Here is an 18,683-nt window from a genome sequence, read left to right as displayed (position 1 = left end):
GAATCATGATTTGAAATCAAATGAATCAATCAAATCATGATTCATTTGATTTCAAATCATGATTCATTTGATTTCAAATCATAATTCAAATAAAATCAAATTCAAATCATGATTCAAATCAATTGAATTTGATTTGAATTGATTTGATTTCAAATCATTTGATTGATTCATGAATCAAATCAAATCAATTCAAATGATTTGAAATAAAATCAAATGATTTGAATCATGATTCAAATTTGATTTCAAATCATGATTCAAATGAATCATGATTCAAATTTGATTTCAAATCATGATTCAAATCAATTGAATTGATTTGATTTGAATTGATTTGATTTCAAATCATTTGATTGATTTGAATCATGATTCAAATCATTTGATTTTATTTCAAATCATTTGAATTGATTTGATTTGATTTGATTTGAATCATGATTTGAAATCAAATGAATCATGATTTGAAATCAAATGAATTATTTCAAATCATTTGAATTGATTTGATTTGATTTGATTCATGAATCATGAATCATGATTTGGAATCAAATGAATCAATGAAATGATTTGAAATCAAATCAATTCAAATCAAATTCAATTGATTTGAATCATGATTTGAATTTGATTTTATTTGAATCATGATTTGACTTGAAATCAAATGAATCATGAATGAATGATTTAAATAAAATCAAATTCAAATCATGATTCACATCAATTGAATTTGATTTGAATTGATTTGATTTGATTTCAAATCATCTGATTTATTTGAATCATGATTCAAATCATTTGATTTTATTTCAAATCATTTGAATTTGATTTGATTTCAAATCATGATTCAAATAAAATCAAATTCAAATCATGATTCAAATCAATTGAATTTGATTTGAATTGATTTGATTTCAAATCATTTGATTGATTCATTTGATTTCAAATCATGATTCATAATTTTGAATCATGATTTGAAATCATTGAATCATGAATCAAATCAAATCAAATCAAATCAAATCAAATCAAATCAATTCAAATGATTTGAAATAAAATCAAATGATTTGAATCATGATTCAAATTTGATATCAAATCATGATTCAAATGAATCATGATTCAAATTTGATTTCAAATTATTTGATTTTATTTCAAATCATTTGAATTTGATTTGAATCAAATCAATCAAATGATTTGAAATCAAATCAATTCAAATCAAATCAATTCAATTGATTTGAATCATGATTTGAAATCAAATTTGAATCATGATTCAAATCATTTGATTTTATTTCAAATCATTTGAATTGATTTGATTCATGATTCAATGATTTCAAATCATGATTCAAATCAAATCATAATTCAAATCAAATCAAATTTGATTTCAAATCATGATTCAAATTAATTGAATTGATTTGAATTTGATTTGAATCATGAGATTCATTTGATTTCAAATCATAATTCAAATCAAATCAAATTTGATTTCAAATCATAATTCAAATAAAATCAAATGAATCATAATTTGATTGATTCAAATCAAATTTGAATCATGATTCACATCAATCAAATTTGATTTGAATTGATTTGATTTCAAATCATTTGATTTATTTGAATCATGATTCAAATCATTTGATTTTATTTCAAATCATTTGAATTTGATTTGAATCATGATTTGAAATCAAATGAATCAATCAAATCATGATTCATTTGATTTCAAATCATGATTCAAATAAAATCAAATTCAAATCATAATTCAAATCAATTGAATTTGATTTGAATTGATTTGATTTCAAATCAAATCAAATCAATTCAAATGATTTGAAATAAAATCAAATGATTTGAACCATGATTCAAATTTGATTTCAAATCATGATTCAAATGAATCATGATTCAAATTTGATTTGAATCAATCAAATCATGATTCATTTGATTTCAAATCATGATTCAAATCAAATTCAAATGATTTGAAATAAAATCAAATGATTTGAATCATGATTCAAATCAATCAAATGATTTGAAATCAAATCAATTCAAATCAAATCAATTCAATTGAAATCGATTTGAACTTTTGTATGTTGAAGGTGCGATCGTCACTAGTTTTTTACCTCGTTAAGAGGTGTTTTTATTTGATATCAGAAGTTTTTGTTTGTTTACATTTGCTTTCATAGGAGCTAATATATACATTTAAATTAAAATTGGTCAATCATAATTTGTAAGCCATTGTATTTAAACAAATTAAGTTAAAAAGGCGTTTAAGTATTTCAAAATACCTTTTAAACGAGGTATAGCACATGTCGGTACCTTTAGTAGTGTAGAACTTACAAACTAACGAAATTTAGCTATTTTTAGCTTTTTCCCGCTAAAGTAGCGGCTTTTTCCAAAAGTCGTAGAACAAAAGATTCCTATATGGAACTCTTAAGTGCAAATTTACTGATTCCATGACCCTAAAATACAGTTCGGATACCCTCACACAAAATTCAATACCCAGGAAGCTTTAGTTGTTCGAGCTGGCAAAAGTGGCTATTTTCGTATAAAAATAACTTTTAAACGTGACTTTTTACAGTAATGTGTTATATACCAAAATTTAAGGAATCTCAAGGGCTATACAGTTTAAAGTTTTCAAGAAAATCGTTAGAGCCGTTTTTGAGAAAAATAAAAAAAAGCTAAAAAAAAAAATTTAAAAAAAATTGTCTTTTGTTCATATCTTTTTAATTATTACATTTACACAAATTGCATATAGAAGGCGTTTATAGCTTTTAAAAATACCTTTCAAACAAGATGCAGCACAAGTCTGTAGCTTTAGTAGTATAGAAGTTACGGTTTTCCGAATTTTAGCTATTTATAGCTGTTTTCCCGCTAAACTAGCGGATTTTTCCAAAAGTGGTAGAACAAAAGGTTTTTATATCGATGGGATGAACGTCATATTAAATTTTCAAAACTTAAGAAACATGTTTTGGACAAACTGACAAACTGACAAACTGACAAACAGAATTAAATTTTCATTTTGGGAAGAAGAAGGAAATCTTATTTTGGCTATAACTTTTGAACGGAGCGTCGGATTTTGACCCCTCATTCGACGGGTATTTTCAAAAGGAATACAACTAAAACATTGCGAGGGGGAATTTATCCCCACCGGCCCCAACAGCTCCAAATTTCGAAATTTTCATTTTTTCACTTTCACCGCTCTCTCTCCCAAGCCAATTGATTTTCTTAAAGTCTTGGTATGCAATCCTTTAAGTTATTGCAATACCTTTCGATTGGTGTATTACTCATTACGATCGGACTATCACAGCAGATTTTCAATTTTGCGGCTATATAATAGTAGTCGCCTTCGCACACTCTCCTGGTGCGCTTCGTCACTACATGGACTGCCGTCCATAGTGATAGTAGTCGCCTTCGCACACTCTCCTGGTGCGCTTCGTCACTACATGGACTGCCGTCCATAGTGATAAAAGATAGAGAACTGTAAAAAAGAGCAAATTACATTTTTTCAATTTTTAATTGATAAATTATTTTAAAATTGTATGTTATTAGGGAGCCTTACAAATGTAAAAGCACCAAGTGACTACCCCTAACTTTCTGTTAACAAGTAATGTTACTGCTTTAGACCTTGATCGCTTAACAGAGCTAACCGACTACTTTACCCAGACTTCGTTGCCTCTCAGTTTCTCATTTCAAACCGAAAGCTCGCCGCGAACGCACGCAAAACTCGGCAGCGGAACAAATAAACACTTTATAAGTGGACCCGCAGAATAAAGCGAAGGCTTATTCATCCAAAAATATCCAGCGATCGAGCGGCGCGTTACCTGTGCGTGTGTGATAAGGAGCTAATTGATAAAGGAAGTGACGGTACCCGCATATCTTAAAAAACGCGAAATGGCTCTGCGGAAAAGTTTCGCCCTCTGCAGCGCGCTTCTGTTGGTTCTGCTGCTGCTGGCAGAGTGTAAGTACTACAAGATATATCTACAATGACAACGACCGTAAAAGATAGATAGCCCCAAACAGACGCACAACTCGATATTTCCACTTCTGCAGGGAAACTAGTTTCGAGCGCAGCTGGATGGGATCGCGATGGAGCGGCCACTTGGCTAGATAGTTAACAGTTTACGGTTCGGTTCACCCTTTTTGCCTTAAGTGCCTGGCCTGCCAAGATCGAAGACCAGGTCCGGTTCGGGTTCGGGTTTGGTCTTTTGTAAGCCAGGTTTACAGCGCATAAATATCGGGGCTTTTATTGAAGAAGGGGACCGCCCGCCGTCCCGTCGCAATGAATCGTCCATCAAGGTCCCGCCAGGTCGCGAAATTAAATTGCAAGACTTTAATTCCCGGGGACCCCAGCTGGCTCCCCAGTGCAGATAAGATTTCGCCAGGGCTTTCTGCGTTTTATGGTACCATGATTGATACGCAGTTATTGTAACTTAACAGTTGTGGGCAAAATAATAACCTATGGTTAAGGGAAAGGAAACCAGAAGGATCTAAATATAACGATTTTATTAGTTCTCTATAATTTATTATTTAGAGTAATCACCGTAATCACTTAGTACTTGGAATATTTTAACATTTTCGTAGTGGTATTAATATTTAGAACCGAAATTGCCTTAATAACGCGTTTTTCACATAAACCTATGCATACTCTAGTTATTTCCCCAGCTAAATTATTTTATAACAAATTGCCAAAAGACACCCGTCTTACCTTGAAGATTATAAGGTGTCAGAACTTTATAAGTAGAGTCTTAAGTTATATTATTTGCCCTAAAGATGTTAGCACCCGCGATTGTATGATAAGAAACTCTGGACTCTTTGACACTTGTCAAAAGTGGATCAAGTTTTCACTGGGACAAGGCTTTGGCCTATCGTCACGTACTGAAATCAAACTGGGTGACTTACGAATGTCGAATGCAATAAATTGCAAGACGTCATTGGCAATATCATGTGCTTTTTGGAATTTTTTCGGCTTTTGTTTGTGGAATTTTTTTGAAGCTTCCCAGCTACCAAGCGTTTTTGACCCGTTTCGTGAATGCGAATCTACGATCGGCATTGGCAAAGCGTTTGCGGCATTAGAAATGTGTTTGTTGTTTGATTTGTGCTATATAGTATATGTGGACAGGTTTTGAAAAAATATCATACAGCTGCAGTGAAAGAAATAGGAATGGTATATTAAAAACTGGTTTAATTAACTTATAATAAGAGAGCATTTTTTGCTGAATTATGGCTTATATTATTTTATTGCTGTGGTAAAATTAATTAACATTTTAAGTGAAGTATTACGTTCCTATTAAGTTAACCCCGACTGTGCTAATTAATGCCGGTTTATAAGCTCCAACACGCTCTCATTTTGTTTGCCAAAAAGCGTAACCCAAAATTCAGTGTCAACTGATAAAGCAGTATTGTCTGGGTCTGGTTAGTTCTGAATAAAATCAGAGCTGGCAGATAAGCAAACATATCTGATTCTCTGGACCGCATTGTGCAGGCTGAAAGGTGCTAGTTGCGAAATCTCGGGTTAAATATTTGCGCTTCCCCTGAAAGCAGGAAGATCTGTTCAGGTAGTCCGATAAGCTGTAACCAAATACCAAATACAAAATACCCGGCTAATTCAAGCGAATGCATTATCTCATTTCTGCTTAATTGCTTTCTCTTTTAGCCCATGCCAAGCCCTCGCAGGATTTGAGTGTGAGTCCAACGCAGGCGGAGGAGCTAAAAGATCTGGAGAGGGTGTCCAAAAATAAGACAGCTGTCGTGGAGGTGAGTTGGCCAACAGAACAAAAACAAAACGGTGGGTAACTGGGCCAGGCTAAGGATCCGGAGACTCGGACAAAGTCGACTCGAAACCACTTCGACTGACGCATTAAGTGGCGAACAGACCCCAGACACTGAAATACGATCCAATGGCAATGCATTTTCGGTTTATTTTTACCCAGAACCGGAAATTTACGCTTTAAAAATGTTTATTTATTTTCACTTTGATTAAATGCAAAACCGCCATAAGACACGCGCGGCGTTTGCCTTTTAAGGGGTCTCCAACTGCCGAGAAACGCTTATAAAGACAAAAAGAAAAAGCACACGCAATGAAACTTTGCATAAAATTAAAGAAACGGGCAGCTAGAGGGTTTTCATCGCCTTAGTCACGAAATTCCATCGACGGGGGCCTTATAATTGAGAGAGATAATACCCCAACTCCCCTGAGTTTTTTCAGTGACTCACTGTGGCAATCCGATTCTAGGTAATTCCTCGGCTGCCGTGACGTTTGAATGCCAGATTTAGAAACCCCGCTTCCCCTCACCTGGGTAATCCCCCGTTTCTGTGCGATCAGATTACGATTTTCGAGATCTCCCAAGCCGATCTCGTGCTTGTCACCTTTCCAAACGGCTTGCTTATAAGTCGTTAGTTGTAAACAAATCGGACAATTACACGAGATAAAGTAGCATACGCCAAATGGGATTGAGACAGAGTCAGGAAAACCAGTCACGTAGTCGTAAAAAGTTGTTACCGCCAATTGCAAATGTCACATCCCGACCCCCGGAGGTCATCGGGGTCACCAATCTACATGTTCAAAGGGCTTCGAGCGAGAGTGATCTCTGGGTAGTCCGTGTTTTGTAAACAACTTAAGTAGCTATTAACATTCTTTGTGGAAAAATATGGGTAACAGATTATGCAAGATAAGTTCAAGTGACCTTAGTGATAAGGTGGAATCCAAAAACATGGCTAATTTAAACAGCTGTAAGCAAAAATGAGTGAAGATTTCACAGGTGCTTGGTAATCAAAGGCCCACTGTTATCACTTCTACTTGGGTAATTGAGCCATTTGTAAGGTGAGTCGGTCTTTAAGTGATGATTAATATGGGGAAAAGTTTGGCTTACGCAAAGCGGCGAAATTTTCAGTTTATGAGTCAGCGGGGCTCCGATTTCCTTGTTATTTTATTTTTAATTGTTAGTCTCGTTACCAAGCCAACTATTGGCTTTACTTTTACACTCGAAATTTAAAATTTTGGATTTAAAATTAAGCACGCGTTAAATTTTTATTATACTTAACAAAAATGTTATTGTTACTTTTAAATTTAATTTCTCTAAAGTGTCAGCGTGGTAATAAAAGATTTAAACTTTCATTTCTAACTGTCTTGTCTTACTTGAATCTTTTAACTGGTAATAAAAACAGTTTAATTGTTATATGTACAAATTTCGGTAACTTTTTTTTATCATCTGATATATACTTCACTTATAGGCACTGTTGAAGCCCATTCCACTATTTTATTCGTTTAACCCATATTTCCAAGCATTTGCTACTGAAAAATACCTGACGTTAGCATAGTAAAAAATGTTTAAAAATGTTATATTAATAGAAATGATTTCAAGATGTTGTGAGCCTCTTAAAAGAAACTTAAAAACGCCCCCACACTGTTAGAGAGACCACCCACTTTCAACAGCTAGTTTCCAAATTCGGCATAGAACTCGCATAGAATCACGTGCCTGGGGAAATCAATTACTCAATCCGACAGCGAAAGCCGCATCGATGACCGAGCCTCTTTTTGTTTGGTGACCAGACTACACAGCAAACAATTGTGACACTTTTTGTTTAAAAAGAGATATTGCAGATAGATAAGATACGGCTAAAGAGGGTCTAAATTTTTATAAAAATACTGATAAAATATTTAGATTTTGTAATATTTAATTAAATTTTTATATTGCTTTTTTTTTGCAGGATACTTCCTTGAATTCCGACTCAGATGCGGAATCGGAGGAGCAGCCGAAGCGATCGTTTCCCCACCGCGACGAAGACCAACTGAACTCGGCCACCAACTTGGTGCTGGCCGGGAACTACAAGTACGATGTGGAGATCCTAGAATCCGGAGACGCTGACCAGGATGACAGTAATATGGATGACATGGACGACCTGGAGGAGCGTTTCAAGGGACGCGGCGTCGTTTTCAGCACGGACACCGAGACCTTTGCCTCCGAGAACATCGAGGTGACACCGGTGGATGTGCAAGCGGATGCGGTTAGCCAGGGACACGTGCTGCTCGGCATCGTGGTGGTGGCACTGGCCTTGGTTTCCATCGCCCTGTACGCCGGCCTGGTCATATGGCGCTCGCACCTGGAGTAAGTTCTTGGCTAATTGTACTAATTTCCAGAGTGCTAATTCTTCACTTAACAGGCAGCGGTATGGAATGCGCGAACGGTTGGTCAACCGGGATCTGGAGGAGGAAGCGGGCGGAGCGGATGATGTCGATTATCACGTATACGCCCCGACTACGACGCCTAGGGCGTAGTCCGTTCGAAATCTGGTCCGATTTGATCCGATCCGGTGTGCGACAATTGGACCTGATGGCGGTTTAAAGTGCGCACACACTCACCACACAATTCAGACGACAATCCCAGCGACAACGAGGATGGAGAGCGCTGAGCGCTCAATCCGTCTAATGAATGCCATAAATTTCCACGACAAGCGGAATTGCATTCCGCCTTCCCAATTACACTCTAATGGCGATGCTAAAGGTCACTCCGATTTCTAACAGCGCAGTTGACAAGCCCAATTAGTTATTAAGTTTCTGTGATATTGTTCTAGAGATTCTTTTGTACGTCCTTGCACTAACAATATGCATAGAACCCACGTTGGTAATCGATAATAAACAACTATTTGTAAATGTAAACTAAGCACTACTTTGTCGTTTTTGTTTTAAACGGTGTATATTGGTGATGAATCATTCCTTTCCGAAACCTTTTAAAGATTTACACAAAACATTGTTATTTTGGGAACACTCAGGAGATTTAATTACTTCTCAATGGTAATACAAAAATTAGTTGGAGATTAAGTCATAAATTCTTTTAGTATTACTTTGTACACAATTTGAATTAGACTTCTATAGCTTTCTTCTCAAAGTAAAAAGCTAAATCTTCTAAAATGTATTTATTACTTTGAAAGCCTAAGCAAAAGTTTAAAATGTTTACTTGCATTATTTCTATTTAAATTTGAATTAGGCGCGCTTTTGTGGAATTAACAATACTGAAAATGTATGCGAAGCGCAGCCAACTTCGCTTGGTGGGTTCGAAAGCACCAAAAAGATGTGAACTAGTTCATTAAGATGAATATTCACCCATATTACTTGCTAGCTGACAGATAAGAAGGAAGAAATTATTGTCCTCCGATTATTTAAGATAAATTACTTCACTTTAAAGTGTTTTCAGATCGTTTTATGGCTACCTTAGTCTTGAAGCAAGCAACAAGTTTGCTGCACTCGACGGAACCAGTTCGCGCAGCCCCCTATTCGCTCGTTCCCCAACACTGCCATCAGCTGTTCTTCGTGGAGCTCGCGTTTTTTGGCCTGCACTTTGAACCTTTCGCTCGTTTCGTGCGAATAAAGATACGAATTTGAGTGCGCCTGTCCGCGTTCCGGTTCGTCCTGCTCCGCCGTCCAACTGCCCATCGCACTTTCGGTTCAGAATCCCGCGGAACTCGCTGCCGTGCACATCGCATCGCATTTTCACAGCTGCGTTTTCAGCATTTTTTGGTTCGCTCTCTCCGGTTCTTAGAGCGCTCCGTTCCGCTCTCTCCGCGCGCGCTCCTCTCTACAGTTCCATTGATAAGCAGCGCTCCGCCCCCTGCCCCGCCCCCAGCAGCCCCCCTTCCTCAATTTTCCGAAAGTGCAAAGCAAAGCAAAGCAAAGCAAAGCAAATCAATCAATTAAAATAGTACGCCGACTAGTGAATTGCGTGTGTTAATTAATTTCGTTTGCCCACCCTTCTCTCGCGCGCATTCTGTGTTTATTAATTAGCAGAGCATAGTTTCCGGCGGAAAAAGGCAACTTTCCGTTATTTTCGAGCTTCCGTTTGGCGGCCAATTAGCAGAAATCACAGAAAAGCATAAATAAAAAGGGATAAACATGACGCACTGGGAGGATTTCTACAACACGCACCTGCCGCCCGCGGATTTCGAGGACAATCGCTCGCTGCTCAAGGAGTTCTGCGAACGGCACAACAAGTTACAGAATCGCATCGTCCTCGTCACTGTGAGCAGGAAATGGAAATCCAATCCCGGATTGGAATTGGGACTGGGCTCCAAGAACCCCCCTCCTCCCTTAATTAACTGCCCGGCGGTCTGGGGTTAAGCTGACCCCAAAGCTGGTGAAAGCTTTAATGGCAAAACGGGCGCCTGGGGCCCTAAAAACAACCCATATAGTTTGGATGTGCATAAATTTAAGCCAACTAGAAAGGTCTTTAAGGTTAAGCACATGCCAGAAGCGTTAAAACATTTTAAAACTATTTTTCTGTTTTCTTCTTTTGAAGGCGAAAAGTCTCGCATGTTTAAGGTTTATCTTGAAGATGGCATTCATTTACATTCATTTAACTAAGTTTTGTGTTTTTCAGTTGTTTTAATGGTATTTCTAACATAGACATTTTTGTTAAATTAAAAATATTGGTTTTCCAGTCGGTTTTTTATATACCTATTTTAATTCAATATATTTTTTTCTTGTTATTTTCTTAATTTTTTCCTCTTATTTAAAGAAAAACTAAAGCTAACAAAATGAGTTCACGGACAGAAAATAATAACATTGTAGTTGGATATAGAAAATGTATAAAAATACAAATACGAAATATTCAGCAAACCTGACGAAAAAATAATACTTAGCTTAATTTTGTTTAGTAGCTTAATATAAATAATTAAAGTGTAATGCCTATATTGCAGACTTTGGTAATGTGCTATTCTATACTGGCTTTTCTTTACTTTAAAAGGCCAGTAAATGGCTCTTAAAGTAGAAAGTTAAACAGTTAAGTGGGTCAACTGGTGTTTATTCTCTGGGGCATTATAATCCTTGTATGATTTACGTGAATAGTTAGCAAAAAGGCATATTAGTTTCTCTTCTTAAGATTCATGGCCAATGTGCAGATACAAACGATGTCAGATTTGATTAACAACCTCAGATGAAATATCTGTAACCAAATTTATATGCACTTTTTCTGAACATCTGAATTTATCATGATGAAGTGAAATAGTATTTATTTATTGATATTAATACAATATAATGCATATAGTATAATCCCTCTACATAGCTGGCAGAAAAAAATTCACAAAAATATAATTGTATTGCCTACACTAAAGACTGTTATATCTTCAGGTTTACCTTAAATCAAATTCTTAATAGCTCACATTGAATAACATAATTTTGATAAATCAGAACAAAAATATCTAATAGAAATCGTCGTTTTTCTACTTTTTCAGTCCGGAGGCACCACAGTTCCATTGGAGCACAACACGGTGCGGTTTGTGGACAACTTCAGCGCTGGCACGCGGGGCTCCGCATCGGCGGAATACTTCCTGGATCATGACTACGCCGTGATCTTCATGCACCGCCACAAGTCGCTGGAGCCCTTCACCCGTCACTTCACGGGCCAGCAGTTCTTCGACATGCTGGACATTGCGGACAACAGCCAGAGCTCGACGATAGCCATCAAGCCGGACTCGGTGGACGTTTTCGCGCCGGTGCTGGCCAAGTACAAGATTGCCCGCGAAACGCAGATGATCCTGTACGTGAACTTCACCAGCGTGGTGGACTACATGTGGCTGCTCCGCGCCGCCTGCGAGTGCCTGGCCGCCTTCGAGGAGCGGGCCGTGCTCTACCTAGCAGCTGCCGTATCCGATTTCTACATACCCGAGGACATGATGGTAAGTCGAGACTCCTGCCGGATGAGGCAAGGAGTGGGCGGCCATGTGGGAAATCTCGTAATTGATTGCGCTCGTCACTGGGCGAGTGCGGAATGAGTGAGTGGAAATTGGTTTTTATCGATTCCCAAAGCTGCACTGCGGAAAACGTAGGAAATGTTACTTGGTACTTGAAGTAAGGCCAAGGTAGATGATGGATTCCTATTGATTTTCAATGCTGCACTAAGCAAAAAGGGAGAAAAACTACTGGCACTTGTAAAACTATAAAATGTATAACTTATAGATGGTATAATAGCTTTAGGAAAATGTTAAGCACTTATTCTTTAAACATTTTAGTTAACATTTTCTCTCCGTGTATCTCTAGTTGCTTTCGCTGCCCTTGCGCCAGGAGCTCCTTCCGATTCCCGGTCGCTGTGGAAGTCCCGGACTGTGACACATTTCCTCTCCACATTATTGACGTTCGACTGGGCTAAGTCAACTATGGTTGCTGGTGCTTCTGCTGCTCCTCCTCCAGCTCCTTCAGCTGGCCACCAGGAGCCTTATCAGAGGCTGTCAGTGTCACTCACGCTGGCCTTGTGGCCTTGTCCGCCCAGCAGCCTTAACATTGTCATCGTATAATTTGATTTGCATAATTTTGCTTGTTAGCGTGTTTCTGCTCTCCGCTTCACTAGACTCCTGTCACCCGCCCTCTAATATTTCTAGTCTCCTTTCACCTTTCGCTTTCATTCGAGAGCTTTATGGCGAGTGGGTGGCGAGCGGGCGTGTTTACTTGTCAGGAGGCCCCATCCTTCGCAGTCTGTCAGCTGACTTGTTGGCGCAGCAGCAAAAGGCTTTCAAGTGCATCAAATGTCCATTGGTGGGGCGTGAATGGCTCCGCCTGTCAGCCCTCCTTATTTACCTGCCCGTTTTGCATTTGCATACCCACTCACACATGCATTCTGTAGGAATACACACTCGAGGTCACAGTTATAGCACTGTCATTCCTCTGGGAAAAGTCTTGCTTTTAATTCATATTTTGAAAAGTTTGAATTCAAAGTTGCAAGTTAAAAGCTTTATAAAATAAAAAGATTGAAAAATTAGAAAGTAGAATATTCAAGGAAATATCCTTGGGGAAGTCAGTATTTTCCATTTCACTTTTCAAAAAGTTGTTTTTAAGTAGAATGAAAAGTTGGAAGCTTTTTCAAAGTATAAATAATGCAAAAGATACATATATTGCCAAGTCAAGGAATCTTTCTAGAAAATAAGGACAATATATGTTCAATATTAAGGACACAAACTGTTGAAAAATTCTAATAACATTTATGCTCGATTAGAAATAAATAAATACTATTTTTATTAAAATCTGTTTCGAATTAAGAAATGTTCCTGATAGATTCTAGATTCCAAAACTGCTATTTTGACCCCATTTGTATAGCACTTGGTGGATGCTATGGGTGGCAAGCACGGACATCTTCCTCTTGCCACCGCCAACCATCATCTGAGCCTGAATCTGATTCCGATTCCGAGCATCGTCGTGGCATTTCCTACGCCTTGTTTCCGCTCAGCTCGTGCATTTCCCGTTCGCTTTTCCGCCCAAGACATTCGCCCACTTTGTCTGTGTATGCATACACGTCTCTCGCTCTAAACGTGTGTGTTAGCCACAAATGGTCCGTTCACTTGATTAAATTGTTAGATACTCTCACGGCCCATTGCCTTGGGTGAAATGTAGAAAATGTAGAATATGCCGAAAATGCCGAAAATGGCCTGTTGATGTTTATGCACGTGTCTAGTCAAAATTTATGCGCATATTTGGCATCATCTTTGAGTGCTGCTCGGAGCCTTTCCCGGCGGGCAACACGAATTGCCAGCAATCGATTTGGATTTGCATAATAACCTCTTGGCATCGTATAAATAGAAGCAGTCAAGCTCGATGCATTGAAAATAAACCAAGCTCAAGTTGTTCTTCGAGTGATTTCAAGGACTTTGCCCGCTCGAAAGTAGGCAACTAAAATCTATTTTCCCCCATTAGCTGTTAGCAGTTAGCCGAGTTTCTCGGCAAATTGAAAACTCATTCCGCCATCCTCTTAGCCTTAAAGCCAAGGTCACATGCCATACTGAATTTCAACAAGTCAAACCACAGCCCAGACACGTTTACCAAAAGCCACTTGCCAAACTTTTGTCGTCGCCGCTTACATACATATAAATGAGTGTATATAGTCCTTGGTACACTGCAAGATGATACTAAAAATTCAATTTCACAATCGCATCATCACGACCGAAGCACACGCCTCCAGGAAAACAAGGCCTAAAAGCCTTTACAAATTTATGCACGGTCTGGGGAGAGGAAGGCCATATTTGCCATACAATTTGAATTAATTCGGGGCTCGGCGGGGAATGCGTTGGGCAGGAACCGAAAGTAAATTGTACTCGTAATAAGTAAGAACAAACAGAAAATTAAAAGAGTAAACTAAGTGGAGGCAAGCGAATACGAAAACGAAAACGAGACCAGGACAAAAGGCGACGTGCCGAAATCCGCAAATCAAATCAAAAGATTTTACAAGAGCACGCACCAACGCACAGCCATACTGCAGTTGGATTCTACAGAGGGGAAAAACGAGAAACTAAGGGAAAAGCAGGAAAGCGAATTCAATGTCAACAGCTGCTAGCATTTCCCAGCGAGCCAGAGACCCACAAACTTTTTTCCCCCGAAAAGCTTAAAGTTCCCCTCCTTTGACTTTCCTTTCGCTTTTCGTTGTCGACTTAATGCCTTGAGCTAAATTTTTCATTTCTACTCGCCCAATGTCCCGGCTACTTAGGCGTGTCCGTCCGGTTGTCCGCATGTCCAGTTGTCCGTTTGTCCTGCTGTCCGTTTGTCCGCCTGTCCGACCGCATTGTCCGGCTGTGCCCGCTTTTGTGTGCCGGATAAATGAGACTGGTCAGCAGCTTAGAGCAGCTTACGGCGTTGCTCAGTTAATGAGAACGGACAGGGGGCGCTCAACAAGTTGCTGGTGGTGGACGGCCACACGGCGTATGAGCAATATTTTTAGCAAAGCTTTAAAAAGATCCTTGCCCAGGATGTGCAGCCAGGCGTTGTCGTTAGCTCATTACGGCTGAGTTATGCTTTCAATTAGTTGTAATTCATATGCCACGTGGCGTCAAAAAAAAGGGAGGAAAAAATACAGCAAATAAAAGCGAAAGCTGAAAGGCAGCCCTGGCCTTTCATTTTGCCGTCTGTCTGTTTATTTTGCAAGGACACTTTGCTGGCCGAGTGTGCGTGCGAGTGGCTGTGTATGAGTGCTGCATTGTGTGTGTGTTCGTCCTCTCCTCCATTTAAGAGGATGTTGCCGCGGTGGCTTTTGTGGGCAACGAACCAGCCAACCGACGAACCGAACCAATCCCATCACATCGCGTATACGCAACGTGGTCCCATCATTCCATTAAAACACTAACCGCTGTCAACGGATTTTGCAGCCCACCCACAAAATGCAATCGGGAGATGGGGCGCCGACGATTTCGCTTCAGCTGGTGCCAAAAATGCTGGCCCCCCTCGCCAGTTTGTGGGTTCCGCACGCCTTTGTGGTGTCCTTTAAGCTGGAAACGGACGAGAGCCTATTGATTGTGAAGGCACGTGACAGCCTCAACAAATACAAGCACAAGGTGAGTTTTGTAATTTGCAGCCAGCCAGGGGAACTCCGGAAGCCCCGTAATCCGAATTCTAATTTCTTCCGCGTCATCCTTCCAGCTGGTCATTGCCAATGTGCTGCAGACACGCAAACATCGCGTGGTGTTCGTCACGCCCACAGATTCCTACGAGCTGCATTTGAGCCGCGAGCAGACGCTGCAAGGACTCGAGATCGAGGAGCCCATCGTGGCCGATGTGGTAAGTGACTGAGTGCCGTAATAAAGCTTAAGGGGAACTCCTATATGTCCGTTTCGTGCTTAAATCTTTCATTAATTTAATGGCGACTGTTTTAAAAATTCTTTTTCGTTTAAAGTACATGACAAATTCAATTGATATTTATATTTCTTAGTAAATTGAGAAGCTTAATTCAAATTTAGTGCTACACGAATTTTAATACATGTTGTAAAATATGTTAAATGGTTTCTTAAAACAAAATAAGTTTTTCTTCATTACTTAAATATTTCCTGTTCAGACACACAAATAATTTAAAATGGTCAAGAATTTTGCTGAATATTTTCGAGACAATTTTGCGCAAATATTTTATAAGCCGTTTTAAGTTTAAGGCTTTTAAGCTGAAAGTGGGCTACAAATTATTTATTTATAGAAATATATTTGAATAAGTCCAACTCATTAGTTGGTCACAAGAAAAAATTCCTCAGCTATTTAATAATTCTGTTTACCCTGAACCAAACCGATTCACACGATTAAACAGCTTTACCACAAAAAAGTGTGAAATTTATATATTATACACGTCCTTTTTTATCGCTTTTTACAGGTGCTGAAGCACGGCGAGTTCATCAGCAACGCTACACAGCGCCAATGACCGTTATCAATGCGCCGGAGGCCTCAGACGCAGCAACATCTGCAGCATCAACACCACCAACACCAACTGGCCGCCGCCGGCGACGATGATGACGATGAGGGGGATCTGGATCGGGATCCGTATTGCGTGACCAGCTCGCATTATTGCCGCGTTCTGAATCCGGGCACGCCAAGCTTTGCCCGCAAATATTGAGCAGGTTATATAGTCCATAGTGAATACTGAGAATACTGAATTACTGAAATGCGGATGGCAGACATTTGCATATTCCTTACCGTTTGAGTTCCCGCCACAAATTTATCTATTTATGGTCGCGCCTCATAATTGAGGTGGCTTCGCTCCATTAGACCTTTTTTTTTTGGTTCTCGTTGTTGTTTTCATATTAGTTAATGTATTTCGTTTATTGTTGTCCTAAGAAATGATGTCACTTGTATGTATTCACCAAACCCTTGGGTCCTTTCCCTTCCCTTCCTTGCCTTCTTTTGTTTGCCGGCACGTTTATGTCATCGAGTATACGCAGCGTGTTGCGCAGACATCAATAAGCGATTTTGATTTATGTTCGTGGAAGAGCTTATGATGCTTATATATTTAATGAAGCATCGATCGGCGCGCAGTTGAATTTAAATCCCCAAACATGTGTGCTTAAAATCCGAAAATCAAAATAACGAAAAACCTGCATGCAATCGCAATTTGCCGGACGAAGCGTCGTCCCTGGACAACTGCTGCTGTCAGCGGCAGGCGACGACGCGACAATTGATTTGCTGTTTTGCATATATACTTTATACTATAGCCATTTGAATGTCTGTGTGGAAAAGCTTTGCCCGTCTAATGTCCTTGTCGGTGCAAATTTATGGCGGCTCAAGCCTTGGCGCCTGTCTATCCGAAGCGGGTCAAGTGCCACCGAGCAAAGGTCAGCTTAAAGCACCTCAAATTGGGTTTCAAAGCGGTGTAGCAGAACCTAATTAACATCCCACACACAGACACTGAGTTATTTCTTGGCCAGGCTGAGATAGGCGGGGGCTTCCCATTCGTATCCGTATCCCTATCCTCAGGGTCCTTTGCGGACCGCCGCCTTTCCACATTTTTATTGCATGCTTTGTCGCTGCCACGCCCCTCGGCCCCTCGGCCCTAAGCTCTAAGCCGCCCGCTTAAACGGGCCTGCGGCGAAGGGTTGGCGGTGGAGTTGTAACCACTTCCGTCCCGCCCGCATTTGTGGTTTCATTTCGTTTCGTTTCTTTTTTTGCAGCCCAGAACTATGCAGTGTTTTGTGTGCCCTGCTGTTTTGTTTTGTTTTGTGAACCGGGGAAAAAATTCACATTTTTTGTTTCTGACGTTTGGGCGGCGGTAGGTTCTGGGGGCTCTTCTGTTTGTGTGCCTGCATCAAATTAAATTTTATTGCGCTCGCACGCACCGCAAACAGAGGCCTGGGAACAGATACGAGAACACGGGAAACAATCACACATGTGGCTTAGGACTTAAGCCTGGCTCCGTTTTTCTTTCGTTTTCACTTTCCTGTTGTTTCCTGTTTTTATGGCCTCACCTACGTGCACCCACATATCAAGTCCCCCTCGTGCGTAATTCCAACGCCCAGCCCCCCGCGTATCGATTGTGCATTAAAGTATAAGCATAAAAATTCAGTTTGCCAACATGAGTTGCGTACAATAAAATATGTATAACTAGCCAAGTGTGCGAACAAGATGGGACTCTTTGGAACGAGCGATGCGGATGGTATTTGCCTTTATTGGCAAACAGTGTATTTTTTTTTCTTAAAGCTTACCAAGAGGATACTTAAGCATGCCAACCATAAATTAAATACTTAAATATCTGATAAGTTTTCGATCCATAAATGTAAATTCAAGAAGAACCTCTCCATATCCGTAATTTAGGACTGAATTCTTATTCATTTTATAAACAGACATCCAAAGCAACTTCTTAGTAGAATTCAATACGCAAATCATTAACCTCTAACTAAATACATAAATGAAAATTCAATAAAAAAGAAAATCAAAAGTTCAACTACTTTTCAAGCCATCTATCTATGTAGAACTATTCTATATGCATAACATTTACTATGATATCCAAGAGCGGAATAAAACCAAGTGAACCAATTTGTTAAAGTTTCAATATCCAATTTGGACCAACCCATATGAAAAAGAAAAATTAGAAAAAAAATGTGAACAAGCTATGATAAAAGAACATATATATATATATCTCGATGTATACCTTGAAAAAAAAAACAGAGAAAAGAGAAACCAAGGAATTTCCATTGAATATTTACTCTCTACAAGCATTTTGCCCTCTAAGCTAGATAACTATTTTATTGTTGAAATTGGTAAAACAAAAACAAAAACACCCAAATCCAATTGTACGCAATGCAGTTTTGGTCACTGCACCTGCCCTCTTTCTTACCGGAATCCATGAGCTGTTTAACTGTAAAACTGTTGTAAAATGTTTACCACGAATGTACCATATACCGTATTGAGTGTACTTATGTCTAGTATCCGTATACTTATACATCTACAAAGATACATAAATATATATATATTTGAGTGTGTATTAAACTGGAAATGAAATAGCTTTAAATGT

The 18,683-nt window shown here is 39.1% G+C and overlaps 2 protein-coding genes across 2 annotated transcripts; both read left to right on the top strand.

The window, feature by feature from the left end:
• Positions 1-3,652: 3,652 nt before the first annotated feature.
• Positions 3,653-8,618, top strand: LOC108057502 (uncharacterized). Its single transcript, XM_017141779.3, has 4 exons — positions 3,653-3,910; positions 5,606-5,706; positions 7,660-8,057; positions 8,113-8,618. The coding sequence occupies exons 1-4, from the start codon at positions 3,844-3,846 to the stop codon at positions 8,225-8,227; spliced, it is 681 nt and encodes a 226-aa protein (XP_016997268.1). The 5' UTR covers positions 3,653-3,843; the 3' UTR covers positions 8,228-8,618.
• Positions 8,619-9,238: 620 nt separating this feature from the next.
• LOC108057489 (phosphopantothenate--cysteine ligase) lies at positions 9,239-18,449 on the top strand. Its single transcript, XM_017141766.3, has 5 exons — positions 9,239-9,964; positions 11,176-11,619; positions 15,067-15,252; positions 15,338-15,475; positions 16,053-18,449. The coding sequence occupies exons 1-5, from the start codon at positions 9,839-9,841 to the stop codon at positions 16,098-16,100; spliced, it is 942 nt and encodes a 313-aa protein (XP_016997255.3). The 5' UTR covers positions 9,239-9,838; the 3' UTR covers positions 16,101-18,449.
• The last annotated feature ends 234 nt before the right edge of the window (positions 18,450-18,683 follow it).

This window comes from Drosophila takahashii, chromosome 3R (genome assembly GCF_030179915.1).
Source record: "Drosophila takahashii strain IR98-3 E-12201 chromosome 3R, DtakHiC1v2, whole genome shotgun sequence".
In the NCBI taxonomy this organism is placed as follows: Eukaryota; Metazoa; Arthropoda; class Insecta; order Diptera; family Drosophilidae; genus Drosophila; species Drosophila takahashii.
This window is presented reverse-complemented; position numbering and strand designations above follow the sequence as displayed.